This window comes from Botrytis byssoidea (genome assembly GCF_014898295.1).
Source record: "Botrytis byssoidea strain MUCL 94 chromosome Unknown BBYS_003, whole genome shotgun sequence".
In the NCBI taxonomy this organism is placed as follows: domain Eukaryota; kingdom Fungi; phylum Ascomycota; class Leotiomycetes; order Helotiales; family Sclerotiniaceae; genus Botrytis; species Botrytis byssoidea.
Genome location: NW_024065844.1, coordinates 1,624,253 through 1,638,026, shown reverse-complemented (window position 1 = coordinate 1,638,026; position 13,774 = coordinate 1,624,253). Strand labels below are relative to the sequence as shown.

The following is a 13,774-nucleotide window of genomic DNA, read 5'->3' as shown; positions in this document are numbered from 1 at the left end:
CACGAGTTGAAAGTATTATTTTAACAGAGATTCCAGAGGCTACAAAGATTTACCGCATTCTTTCAATATCAAAAACCCACCTTCAAGCGATCGAGATTCTTCGTGATTGTTAAAACACTCTATCTTATTCTGTGTATTTCTTGTTATGTGTGTCTTCCTCTCTTGTGTATGTATTAAGCTAGGTATATCTTGATACACCTCTCGACCTGATCACCAGAAAAGAACAATATAAGAAACATTAAACGGCTGTCAGAATCAGAAGGATGTCTTTCAAAGATGAATCGCTATGTTCGGATTGTCAACAGGTGGATTGGAAAGATCTCGTTGAGCGGCCCCTGGACCCAGAATTTAACCGTAAACGAGTTTATTACGAAACTGTCAGTGGTCCTTTAGGGCGTCTCGTTCGGACTATGGAAAAGAGTCACGAACAGTTGAAATATTCAAAATGTAGATGTTGTCGAATTCTTTCCATCATCAAGAACGATGACAGCGAAGAATGGGAAAGGAGAAATTCCAACGTCCACCACCTTGAAGTCACGACACTTGAAAACCAAGTGCTACTTTACCCCCCGACATGCCAAGGCAGTCTTTCACTTTTGAAAATCGGTAGTTGGCATACATTCGACAACAAAACTGGTCGGGATCGGAGTTATGAGCAGGGTAAGCGGTATATTGCGTTGTTCGGTTCCGGAGAAGACCCTGCACCCTTTAAGATACCATGTTTCGTCGAGGATTTTGGTTGGATGCAAAATGCCATCCCGGAATGTTGCAAACGGCATGCGAGCTGTCTCAGTATACACTCGCTACTTGTGCCTGGGCTTCTCGTCATTGATTGTCTGGCCGGCTCGTCGACTCTTTCGATCGTTTCTGCGCCCAAACCATGTCAGTATATTGCCTTGTCTTACGTTTGGGGAAGTGCACAAGACACTGGCACCGAAGTTGCACCTGTGATCAAGGACGCTATTAAGGTTACCGTGAAGTTAGGCCTGAGATTTCTCTGGGTTGACAAATACGTGAGTTACCGACTAAGCCATTGTGGTCCGGGAACCGCTAAACTACCAATATAGTGTATTCCACAGGATGACTCAGAGAAACACCGACTGATCCATTCCATGGATAAAATTTATTCTCAGGCCTATGTAACCATCATTGCAGCCGCTGGAAACACGGCTGCTGATGGGCTACCTGGAATAAGTACTATTTCTCGTGTAGCCCAAATGGAGACTGAAATTGGTGAATGCATCTTTCTAGAGCTAACATCGATTATTGACTCTATTCGGACGTCTACCTGGGTACAGAGAGGCTGGACGTATCAAGAGGGTCTACTATAAACACGGTGTCTTGTTTTCACTGACAGAGGAGTGTCGTATCACTGTAGAGAGAGATATACAGAAGAATCTGTACAGCAGCTAGTTTCCCCGAACACAGCAGCTTCCATGAACAACTGGAGGTTTCTTCCGAGATATTTTATAACGGATACAAATTATTTTGGGCTCCGAGTCCTAGTTGCCGAATACACTCGGCGAGACTTATCTTACCCCCGAGACTCCCTCAATGCCTTCCTTGGTGTTCTTGCGGAGTATGAACGACAGAATGCAGCCTTGGTCTCTCAAGTGCCGTCAAAGCTAAGATCGGTTTCGCGAAGTATTTCGCTGCCGAGTCACATCTGGGGGTTGCCTCTCCGAGAAGGCGTTCCAATTCTAGATTGGTATCATATAGAACCACCCAAACAACAAAGACCGGACTTTCCTACCTGGTCATGGTCTGGATGGGAGGGAGGTATCGAGCTTGGAGATAAACCCTTTGTTGTTGACTATGGTTACTGTACTACCGAATCAGAATATGCACCAATTTCTGTTGCGTTTCTAGACAAGTTGACTGATTACTGCGACCAGGAAACAAAGCGTTTGCATGTGACGGGCGCGGTGTTTGAACTCAAGTTCGCCACTCAGAAGCAAGCACGAAGTATTATCGACGGGACACAGCAACTACAGAGTACTGGTGAGCTTCCCAACCTGGATATCAGGACATCACACCACCATTGCGTGTTTGAGGTTTCCCCAGAGATCTTTACTGTAATTCGCTCAAAGTTGGATATTGAGCCTAAGGCTGAAGATCAAACATTTGGTCTTTTTGTTACCGTTGAAGCTCAAGAGTCTTTCTATATTCGCAGCATCATAGTTCTCCGAAAAGGTGATCAAAGCTTCACAGGAATAGGTTGCATAACGGTCGCAGACGTCTGGAAGCGCAGGTTCGTCAACATCAAGGGTGCCACAATTGATGAGGAAATATTGCCTTTCAACATCAAAGATAAACTTTTTTTTGGTCAAAAATGTACGAGGCAGCGTATCTGTCTCGAGTAAAGCGTAACACAAGATTGAGTACCTAATTTTCCATCCACAAGGCGGGTCAATTCGTCCCACCTTGCCTGCCGTTATGATTGGCGTCAGAATTATCTCCTCTTCATCGGTTGCCATTTTCTTGCCAAACAAAATGATCAGTATTTCGGAAATAATACATCGTCAGATCTATCTTCTACGGAGAATGCCTATCATAAGAGCAAACTTTCCTAATGTTAGACCCTCTTCGATACTCTTTGGAAAGATTAGCTGCAGATGCTTCCCATTCGTTGCAGTGTATACAAACAAGAATTCTTCCTCATCAAACCAGGAAGTGATAGGATAAAGTTCGTCTCAATAAATCACATTGTACACAGGGAATCAAACACCTTGATGTCCAAATTAGTTAGTACAACTTTCTGCTCAATCTCTCTTGCCTTGAGCTGATAACGCCGACTGATTGTCTTTAGCGTGCCTTTGAGAAGAACTTTGATTGAGATGAATTATCTGTTCTTAGGCATAAGGGCATCTAGAAGATTGAGTGAGGAATACTGTTCTGGAAATCGTGGTTCGAGTTGCATAATATTGTGGTACAAAATGCCCACAACCATCATCACGATTCTCCACGCCCGTCTCGTCGTTTCTGGCTATGTTGCACCGCCACAACAATATCCACAGAGTTCCAATGAAACCTTCCATTCGAATTGATTAGTAACCGCCGCTGATGGCTGTGCCTGTGGCAAGTGCGATTGATAAAGAAATTTGATAGGTGTATAATGAATAGCCACAGGAGGAGTAGCTGTTAATGACGTCATTTCGGAGCATTTGCCCCAGACAAAGCTTGGGGTAAGGTCAAAATCGAGAAACTACTGCTACATATATCTTTGGAAACTTGATACAGGTTTTACAATATTGAAATCTTTCAGATTAAAAGTTCTACGATACCTACGTTAACTTTCACATACGAGCATTAAGAGTGCTCGAAATATCTACCTCTGAAGAACACAATCATCATATCACATCACATCACAATGTCTAATCCCACCGAACCACCACCACCCTACACGGAGAGTGCCACTTCCAACCACCCCCACAAAACCCGAAGTGGTATTCCTCCTCAAAGTCGTCGTTCCATGGAAGACGAAGCACGCTCTCTTCCTCCCGGCTGGATTCGTCAATACGACACAGAAAGCAATCATCAATTCTTCGTCGACACGCGACAAAACCCTCCCCGCTCCATCTGGCGACATCCCTACGACGACGACGAGTATCTCTCTTCTCTCTCACCCAATGAACGCCAACGAATCGAAGGTCTACACCGGGTTCCCAGCGACGCTGACCTCGAAGCTGAAAGCACAGACGACGACTCTGCTCTTCCTGCACGTTCTCAGAACGCTCGTCCCAATGAGCAAAATCCCACTGGCATCCACAAACTAGGTCGGAAAATGAAAGATAAATTAACCAATTCCACGCATCCTGAGCGAGAAGCCCGTCGTAGAAAGAGAGAAGAAGAAGAAGCTGCGATGTATCGACGTCATCAAGCTATTCGAGATGCCATGCGCAAAGCGATTCAGACAGGCGAACCACAACTTCTGGGTAAAGATCGCCAGGGGAAGGATGTGTATATTGAACCTCCGAGAAATACTGCAGGGTATTATCCGTCTTCGGGAATGGCCGGTGCGGGAACCACGAGATTGGGTATGTATCCTGCGGGAGGATATGGGTATAACCCATTTATGCCTGGTGGTGGTGCGTTTGGACCGAGTCCGTATGCGATGGGAATGGGTACGTATGGAAGACCGGGGATGCCGTATAATAGGAGCTACGCGAGAGGGTATGGAGGGGGAGCAGGATTGCCATTGGCGATGGGATTGGGTGGGGGTTTGATGTTGGGAGGATTGATGTGTTAGGTGGTATTGTGACGGGGATGAATTATGATTACAGAAATGCGACCACTCTAGCGCGAACGAATTATGAGATTACGATGCTTTTGAATGGAATTCCTGGTTCACCACGGAAATGAGATGGTGAGAAAGGGAAGGGAAACATGAATAATTGCAGAACTTTTCTTCTCATGCTGGAAAGTCAGCAATACCTAGGTCGGGTAGTGATAGAATACCAACCAAATGCGACGAAATTTAAAAAACTGAACTCGCTTTCATCACTTGACGTGGGCGTTTTTGATGTTCTTGCTTTGCTACCTGTAGATTTCATGATCCAGCGGAAGAGATAGTAACATGGTCAATGAACTAAACTTGTCTATTAAACTCAATCTTTTTAATAATACTCATCTGATGTATATGCATATGTCTTCTCTTCTCTTCTTATATTATCTTCTATTATCCCCAATTCATCTCATCTCATCGCATCTCATGGGTATGTATATAATTATCCGATATCTACTCCCTATCATCTAACTCCACACAAGTCCGCTTGCATTCCCCATCTTCCCCCCCTTACCCAACACCCAAACTCCAATCCAGTCATCCTCTCAAAATCCATCTATAACTTAGCCTTCTCTCCCACCGCTCCAATCTTCAATTTCTCCCCATACTTCTTCAACACACTCTCATTATGATATTTCCAAAACTGTTTCGAAGCATCTTTACCTGCAACACGTTTAAGGATCTTCGCACCGCCGGGATGTTCTTCGAGGAAATCTGGTGGAAGAGTTAGTTTGACCGCAGGTTGAAGGGGGAAGGTAGTTATGGGTGTAGGGAAAAGGGGGATTTCGGATAATTGGAATAAAAGGAGAAATTGAACATACTGGTAACATCATATACATTCTCATCGATAATCAAGTACATGCCATTTTCGGCATCTTTATGAGCGGCGACTTCCGAGGGAGAAAAGGTTTTGGACATTTTGCCGAATGGGGGAGGACGATATGTATTTGTGTATGTATTTGAATTGGGTTGGGAATTGGAACCGGAATATTGTCTCCGGTCTTGATTTCCGATTTGCGATTGGTTTTCAGAATATCTTCTTGGTCTACTTCCACTCGAACTTTGTGAATCGGTATATCCTCCTCGTGAATTCGGAGGCTGTGTCTGGATTTTCTGTTTCTGTTTCTGAGATTGTGCTTGTAATTGAGATAATCGTGCGCGTTCTTGTTCGCGTTCCTGGTCTGCTAGTAATTGTTTTTGCTGGTGTTGATGTAATGCGATTAAGTAGACGTAGAGGGAAGATGTGGCGATGATAGCAGTGAGATTGGCAGTTCCGATGTTGGGGAGGGAGAAATAAGAGGAGGGCATTTCCCCGGATTTTGGGGAGGTCGTGATTTTAGTATTGGTTCGATGGCTTTGGGAGGAATTGAACCGAGGTTAGAGGATAAGATATGGGGTCAGCGAGATGGAGTGTGCCGTGATTGGGTGAGTTTGGTGGTCGGAACATTTGGAGATGGATTGGCCGATGTCTACGAATCTTCGGAGTACGTAGACCGTACTCGTAGATGTATTCTAATAATAAAGTTTGGGAGTCTTCTTCGGTATTTCCCGTCCTTTGGAGTGATGGACGGGTTGATGAGTCGGTCTACTGTGGTTTTGTTCGAGACGGCAATGTGAAGTATATCTTCATTCTTTATAAAAATATATCCATCATGTAATAACTTTCTATTTTACAGCATCATTTTCACACACAACATATCAAATATAAATATCATAATGTAATCCAGTCCACACACCACGTGTATGCATGAATAACATTGTCATGATCTATAAATGCAAATGCATATAGCAATATCATCCAAACCCCTGCTATAAAAACATGACAATATATACGTACCAATCAATCAATAGTGTCTCGCATTCAGGCAATATCCTTTGGTGCACATTGAAAATGACGCTCAAGTTACTCCACCGGTTCCCGTGCGATTTTCTTTTTCTCAAAAGGCTACATATATACAGCCAACTTACCCGAAACCAGATTTTGAAATGTGGATGTGAGCATAAGGATGATGAGATATCTCGTATAGATCAGGTATACATTACATACATACACTTACTACAGTATAGAAAACAGTTTTGTTGGTTTGGAGTTTGAGCATATATTGATTTGATTTCTCTGGAATATCTTTCGAAGTTTGTGGAAGAAGATTCATCTATTCACTTATTACAAGGTAATCAATCTTACGTTTGTATTCTTAACTTCATCCACGAGTTACGGTTCTCTTGGATTTCAAAAGGATTGCGATTTTTGTTGGACTACAACTTGCATTCGACACATACATTTCTTCTGATCAACGACGATCATCCGGTACAAAATGTTTTCTATACCGTCAATACCATACAGAAAGGAACCTCATCCTCCATATTGGGGCACAATCAACTCGCAAACCAAGTAAGTATATCTTCCTACTTCCATCTACTCTTATTCACCATACTAATTTCGAATAGTTTCTGCGAAGAGGTACAGAGATTCTCTATTTATGATGCAATAAATTCTGTACCAGTCAACTGATGGAGATCAGGATCATATCATAACTACATATATCGCCGAGTTTATCAATACGCTCACAAATATCACATACCGTATATTCTTCCCTCTTCTCGTCCCGTTTCTCGTATCCCGCCATCATATCTTCTCACGTGTTTAATCACGAGGTCCCTTTATACTTCAACAGCCGATGAAGTGCTAATATCCAACAATTTATAGTTTACTACGCCTACAAAGGTATCCGCGCGAATTCCAACCGTCAAGATGCCATCCTGCGGAATCTACCCTATCTCGGGCTCGCAGCAGTAGGTATTCTCAGTGCTCTGTTTCATGCAACTAATAAAGACTGGACACAATGGTGTATGTGTAATCTCTCTCTCTTTTCCCTTGTCAAGGAGACTCAATCCCATCTACTCTTAATCTGATACTTTCTCGTATGGATATTCATACTAATAAATCTTAGTCGACGACACCTCCATGTTAATCGCTACATCTACTGTCGTTCATCGAGTTTTCACATATGACAAATCACTCAGATATACAGTTGTAACCGGAGTATCTCTATTTGTCTTCATGGTTACATTCGTAGCCTGGCACTGTATTACTGACGAAACTCTAATGCATCCCGTTCTTTTCGGTAAGATTTCTCTCGATCTCCGTCCCCTTCTCCCGTGTAATGGACAACCAGAAAATTGGGCAACAAGCAGCTGACACATCATAAATAGGTATTGAAATCGCATTTGTAGGCATCAAGACACGTAGTATCATCAATCTCCGCGTGGCAGATGTAGAGGTCCAGAAACAGGTGAAGAAACTCGTTACATATGGAGGCGGTATGTAGTGTCTCATCATACTCTCTTCTCACATCACATGATCTTTTCTCATAATCCTAACTAACACATTCAGTAATCTTCGTATCCGGTTTCATTCTCTGGAATATAGATAATAAGTTTTGTGAATCTCTCACCGATACCAAGCATTCGTTGGGAATGCCTTGGTCCTTTGTATTGGAATTGCATGGCTGGTGGCATATTTTGACAGGAATCGGTGCCTATATCTGTATGTCCTTTTTCCTTCGATTCTCATTCTTTAAGTCTTCCAAGCTAGCAAGTCTACCGAGCATGTAAACAACAAAATAAATTATACAACACACAATTCTAACAACAGAAAAAATAGTTATAGCACTAGTCGAATACCTCACCTCCGAAGAAGCAGGCCAAAAACTAGGCAAAAGCTTCGCGTGGCCTGTGGGTTTAATTTTGGCTGGCCGAAGAAAGGTAGCAAAAAATTGGGACATGGGAAATGGAAGAGGCGAGGAGGAGAAAGGAAGGAATGGGGATGTGTTCTCGAATGGATTCGGAAATGGACATTTGTATGCGAATGGGAAGATACATGCGCATGATAGGAATAAGAGTGAGTAGATGAGTAGATGATTAGATGAAAAGATCAGTAGAGGAGGTGTGGGGTTCTGTATGTGTAGGTGCGCAATCGATAGGATAGGAGATTGGACTTGTGGCTGGGAACACATTTTGGGATAGTTGATGCGTGACGGATCGACGGGCTGTCTTTTCGTGAGGAAAATCACACGATGAGGGCGGGGGAGAGAGATGAAGGGGGAAAGAGACGTACAGGTACGTTTCCGCATAGATAGGACAAGGAAAGAGGATATGGGAAAATCCAAAATGCTATACTACACCCTTGGATCAAATCTCATATCTGAAATCTAGAATCCCAGAACTGAAATCTAGGAAATATACCGGTTATCGTGACTTGGAGCATTTATATACAACCAAGGGAAACCATAAGATCAGATCCAAACACTCAACGTCAAAATGCTTATGCATAGATAGTCCATTCAATCCCTCACCCCCTCCCCCCAAAAAAGAATGAGTGTAAAATTCCGTATCCCATTTCGTGTTTCGATCTATATGTAAAATAGCAAACCATGCCATGCCTGCGTATACAATCTGTTCTCGATTCTTTAATATTCTGTCCAATTTGAGTCTTCCATTTTTGAATTTGCTTCTCTTTGTATTCAGATTTATTCTCTTGTCCGTCTTCTTTATTGGCTCTTCTTCATTTGCTGTTCTTAAGCGATTCTCTTTTAGCAACTCTCCTTATTTCTTTCAAAATACCTTCCCTTCCATCTGCCTTCACAACTATCCTTCTCATATATACTTTTTCCATCCATCCATCCCATATCCATCCAAAGAAAAGACCACCAGCCCCCCAAAATCCTCAAGAACCAGAAAGTAAAAGAAAAGTAAAAGATTACACACAAATCCAAACAAACACCAATGCACCAACCCCCTACTCCACGCTACGCTCCAAGGCTCAAAAACAGTAATGAAAAAAATCCATATTCTGTGTGTCAAATAACAAATCAACATATATCCACTCCTCATCTCGTCTCTACTATATCGTCGGATCATACTTATCGAATATATTTCATATTCTAACCAAGTTCATCCTCGAAATCCTCATCAACATGAATTTGAAAAACGGCACCTTTAATATATCTTCCAACAGGTTGTGTGCTAGGATATTCAGATGGAGTATCGCTATCATCACTATCCTCTCCTTCAATGGCCTCTGGCTCTCGTGGAACAAGATCAGTTGTTGGCAATTTGATTGTTGATTGTGAATCCTTTTTGGGAATATCATCAACCATGCCTCCCCAAACATCGTAAAGTTGCTGTTCCTCATCAGATGCATCATCGGCGAATGGTTCGAAATCGCTCAATACGTTATCACCATAGCCTTCATCCATATTGATATCATTATAAGTTGCGTTACCAAATGCATCTTCCTGCGTTTGAAAACTCCTTGTACGGGAATTTGTATCAACATAAGGTGCATTGCTATAAGGCGTAGCGTACGCGGATGGAGTGACACCTCTCTTACCGTCTACAACCTCTTGCGATGTAGAAATCCCCGGACTTGAGGGGCCAATGCTCCATGCATCACGCGGCCGAATTGGTGATTTTGATGTACGGCGACGCTTTAGGCTAGAAGTCTTTTGAAGGGGAGACGATTGTGGTTCACGATCAAAGGAGCCAATTCGGCGTTTTCCCATTTGAGCTGTGATAAGTGGGGCAAGTGCGGACATGGAAGCCGTACGAAGGGGTTTATATGGATAACGATCTTGTTTGACAGGAGACGATCCTGGTACTCTGGAATGTGCAACCGAAGATGGAGTTGAAGACTCCATAGGTGTGTCAACAGCAGAATATGCGTCTGATGGAGAGCTGGGCTCGATTTCAGCATCCTCTGCCTCCTGGGATAATCGGATACTCAAAGATGTAGTGAATGATGCATTATCAGCCGGATCGAGGCGCTCATCCCACGCCCAGCATGTCTCAGCAGCATCAGCCTCTGGTGTATGGCTTTCCACCACATCTTCATCGTGAACTCGAGGTAGCAGACGTAACTTTTGCCAAGTCCATCTTGCCGAGCGATTGACATGATGTTGAAGATAGCTTTCCGCTTGTGTGATATAGAGCCTCCGCATATTTTTTGTGCGCATTGCCACACTTGAAGAAAGAAATGGCACGGTCCACAATGCAGGAGTGACCATCTCTGAAGGATCTAGAAATCGTAGAACCGACGTTTTATGTAACTTCCTCAGTGGTATCCAAGCAGCGCGTAGTCCAAGATAGCTGTCCAAGGATTTGGGAATCCGGGGTGGAGTATGTTTGGACGATGAGAAAATATCTTCGGATAACTTTTTGGGAAGATCTCCGAAGGCTGACATCAGGGCTACTTGTACATCTCGAGCATCGGGGCCTTTGATTTGCACCACCTTCACCAAACCTCTACTTTTTAAGCGTTCATTGATTGTGGTGGTAGCACCACACGCTCTCGGCATCAAGAGATCACCGTCTGCATTTCCTTTCTTCAACATCATCTTCTCCCAGGACATTGAATAACCTTGATCGCAAAGAGAGGCTTGCGCAGCAGCCAAGACGTTCTGTTGAGTCTGAGTCCAATCTTCAGATGCGCAACTATTAGCCCTTGAGCGTTTAGATACTGCGTGATTTGTAGACCAAATTCCCATCATCTGGGGTCCATATGGTAAGAATACGACTTCAATCTCCCATGGTCGATCCCATGATGGTGGAAGAGTAGCTTCTATCTGAGTGAGTCTATCTTCAAGCTTTTCCACACGAGAGGTAAGACCAGAGCGGCCCCTAGCATTCGCTGAGAGAGCAGAGGATGTCTTGGTTGCCTGAGAATCGAATGACTCATTCAGGTTTTTATTGGTACCTATACTGCTCTCGTCAGCTGCAGCATTAATCTTTTCGAGCTCTTCTACTCTATTCTCAAGCTCATTGATACGTTCACCATGATCATCAATTTCTCCTTGGAGCTCCTCAAACCCAGTGTTCGAGAATGATGTATTCTCAAGAGCATCGATTCTATCCTCATGGTTGCGCTTGGTATTTGGAAAATCTGTTATGATATCACGAAGTCTGGGGACAAGGTGCTTATCGGGCTCATCGAAAGTAGCTATGAGATCCATAAGAATATCCTCTTGATCACTGGGTCCAGGTCTAGTCTGAGAAGCCTGGATAGAGGGCGATCTATTGGAGCGTAGAGGTAAAGTAGCAGCTTGAGGGTTGATGTTAATATTTGCCAGCGTTTGATCCATAGCTTGCTCATCTGGGACACCTTGAAATGCGAAGTTCTTGGTTGCTTGCAAACTTGGTGTCGTTGTCAATACCTCAGTAGGACTTTCAAGAAATGTTCGACCATCAGAGGTTTTATAAGCCTGTATAGGTCGTCCCTTACCTGTTTGTACAGCTTGCAATTGCGTGTTGAGTCGAGGAATATGACTCAAGGTATTGAGCCCCAAGCCAAAGAAAGGACGCCTAGCCTGGCTCGAGCTCATTGAAGCAGTCTCTGAAGGCAAGAAGCACTGCGATGGAATTGGCGGGAGTTCCTCTGGTCCGGTTTCAGATTGTACAAGCCGGCTCCATTCGAGGGTTTCCTGGATACTTCGGCGAGCGGGGTCCACGTTGTCATTTTCGGGTCCGTTGAGATTCTTGGGAGTAGATGGCTGACGGTTCACTTGAGCCATAGGAGTGATAGACTCCAAATTGAGTCCCGAGACATTACTTAAAGCTCGTGATCGCTGGTCCTCTGTTGGCTGTGAAGATTTTCGACCATGAAAACAAAGATGATGTCCGCATGCGCAGACTTCCGCTCTTGGCAACCCTCCATTCTCTAATATTGCGCTGGCCGTCGAATTCTGAGGTTGAGCCCAGAATTCATAACATCCACATTTTGTTCCGAAATTTAGGTCCGTATAATTACAGGCTCCACCCAATTGTGTTCTCCCAATTGTATTGTTAATACTGTTGCTTCTATATTGGTCTGGCGTATCCGGAACGGTCGCGGTATGAGAGGCAGCCATAGGAAGATAGGTGCCAAAAAGGAAGAAGTAGGAAATGTCGCATCGAAGAAATTAGAGGGCGGGGGTTCGTAAGTCCAGAATCGCGATAAGAAATACTTTACGAAGTGCCAGCCTTATTGAATTGCAAATTGCAATTGGCAATAAATGCGATAGATTCGAAAAGTTCAATATTTGAGCAGAGCAGAGCACAGCAGAGATGGGACTCGAGGTTTAAACAAAGCATCCAAGAAAATCAAGGCGCGCTGAAGTAAAAGGTAAGGCTGTCGACGCGTCGCAATCAATAAATTTCAGTGCATGTCAAGGGTTATCATCTGTGCCCCATCAATTAATATTTTGTATCACCTTAGCAATCAGAGAGATAAGATTGACAACTGACTTGATGGTTCGTCGCATGTAGTAAGGTACCGACTGCAGCTGTAGATGGATCGATCCGAAAAGCCAGCAAACATAACAGAGAAGAAAATTGGAAATAACTAGGAAACTCGTTGATTGAAGTAAGAGAGGGAAGAAGGAAAAGCAACAGGAAATTTGGAAGATGGTACGCAAGTTTATTACTAGGTTGGTGAGGATAAGTAGGTAGGTAGGTAGGTAGGAAGTTAAGAAGTTAAGAAGTTTGGTTCTACACATAACACTACTCGTAGAAATCAATAGCAATCGGTGTGTGGTGTGGGTGTGGGGTAAAGAGAGAAAAAAACAGGAACGCACGAGGAAGTAAATTGATGAATTAGAAGACCTAAAAGTTCGTCAACCAATTCCGTTTCCTGTAGAGTCATATCAGATCCTTAGAGCTTGCAGTCCTCTGCATAGATGGCGTCTTGATGTACCATAAATTCAATTAATATCCAAGCCCAAGATAGCTACTTTCAGCAATTGTTAACACAATGCAAAGTTTTGATAAACGCTTGCACGCCTTACTTTTCAACGAAGGCTCGGGGCGCATTCCCCGGATCATCTTATTGGTGGCATTGCATGCAGTTCATAAGCAAGGGAGGGATTATTCAATGTAGGTAGGTATGAGGTATGTTTAGCTTGCTTGCCTCGTCGCCGCTTAGAACTGTAGAAAAACTTCAAGCAGGTGATTGGTTGAGGTTCTATTTTAGATCTCGGGAATAGCTTCAAATGGCAGCCTCTACGGTGAACGCATCCATATAGTTACATTTGATCGACATGGGCACAGTAGTAGTCAGTATGCTGCTAATTTACATTATTCAAGCTTCTCAGCGTGAGTCTCTTCATAAGCATTCATAAGTTCTATTGAAAATTCTGGTACTCTGTACCTATTCTAATGTCTGCCACAACACTCCTCGAACATGGTAATAATAATAAAAATCAAAACTTTAACCAACGGTACCGTCCTACTAAATCTAAAGCACCTTCGCAATCGTATCCCAAGCCAAACAGAGAAATTTCAACCCTTCCAGATCAATCAACCCCTCAATCTCATCTATCCTCTCCACAATCTATGAGCATTTTACATAAACCCCCTGACCCCATATACTACCGAATATGGAATTGCATCAACCAACCAAGCCCTGGTATAATTAGTACAAAGAGTAACAACTGAATACCCACTCGCCAGTGATAT

General features: G+C 43.4%; 5 protein-coding genes across 5 annotated transcripts; 3 read left to right on the top strand and 2 right to left on the bottom strand.

Annotated features, from left to right (window-relative positions):
* Window positions 1–263: 263 nt before the first annotated feature.
* On the top strand, window positions 264–2,363 carry EAE97_001927 (uncharacterized protein; the record flags this gene model as incomplete). Its single annotated transcript, XM_038872438.1, has 3 exons — window positions 264–1,013; window positions 1,068–1,233; window positions 1,363–2,363. 3 exons carry the CDS (start codon window positions 264–266, stop codon window positions 2,361–2,363), a joined length of 1,917 nt encoding a protein of 638 aa, XP_038736996.1.
* Window positions 2,364–3,370: 1,007 nt separating this feature from the next.
* On the top strand, window positions 3,371–4,249 carry EAE97_001926 (uncharacterized protein; the record flags this gene model as incomplete). Its single annotated transcript, XM_038872437.1, has 1 exon — window positions 3,371–4,249. One exon carries the CDS (start codon window positions 3,371–3,373, stop codon window positions 4,247–4,249), a length of 879 nt encoding a protein of 292 aa, XP_038736995.1.
* Window positions 4,250–4,580: 331 nt separating this feature from the next.
* Window positions 4,581–5,593, bottom strand: EAE97_001925 (uncharacterized protein; the record flags this gene model as incomplete). Its single annotated transcript, XM_038872436.1, has 2 exons — window positions 4,581–4,999; window positions 5,107–5,593. The coding sequence occupies 2 exons, from the start codon at window positions 5,591–5,593 to the stop codon at window positions 4,842–4,844; spliced, it is 645 nt and encodes a 214-aa protein (XP_038736994.1). The 3' UTR covers window positions 4,581–4,841.
* A 1,007-nt stretch (window positions 5,594–6,600) lies between these two features.
* On the top strand, window positions 6,601–8,194 carry EAE97_001924 (uncharacterized protein; the record flags this gene model as incomplete). The annotated part of the gene is made up of 8 exons (XM_038872435.1): window positions 6,601–6,677; window positions 6,734–6,746; window positions 6,808–6,868; window positions 6,993–7,133; window positions 7,237–7,410; window positions 7,499–7,606; window positions 7,680–7,832; window positions 7,950–8,194. 8 exons carry the CDS (start codon window positions 6,601–6,603, stop codon window positions 8,192–8,194), a joined length of 972 nt encoding a protein of 323 aa, XP_038736993.1.
* A 1,034-nt stretch (window positions 8,195–9,228) lies between these two features.
* EAE97_001923 (uncharacterized protein) lies at window positions 9,229–12,189 on the bottom strand (the record flags this gene model as incomplete). The annotated part of the gene is made up of 1 exon (XM_038872434.1): window positions 9,229–12,189. The coding sequence occupies one exon, from the start codon at window positions 12,187–12,189 to the stop codon at window positions 9,229–9,231; it is 2,961 nt and encodes a 986-aa protein (XP_038736992.1).
* Window positions 12,190–13,774: the final 1,585 nt, after the last annotated feature.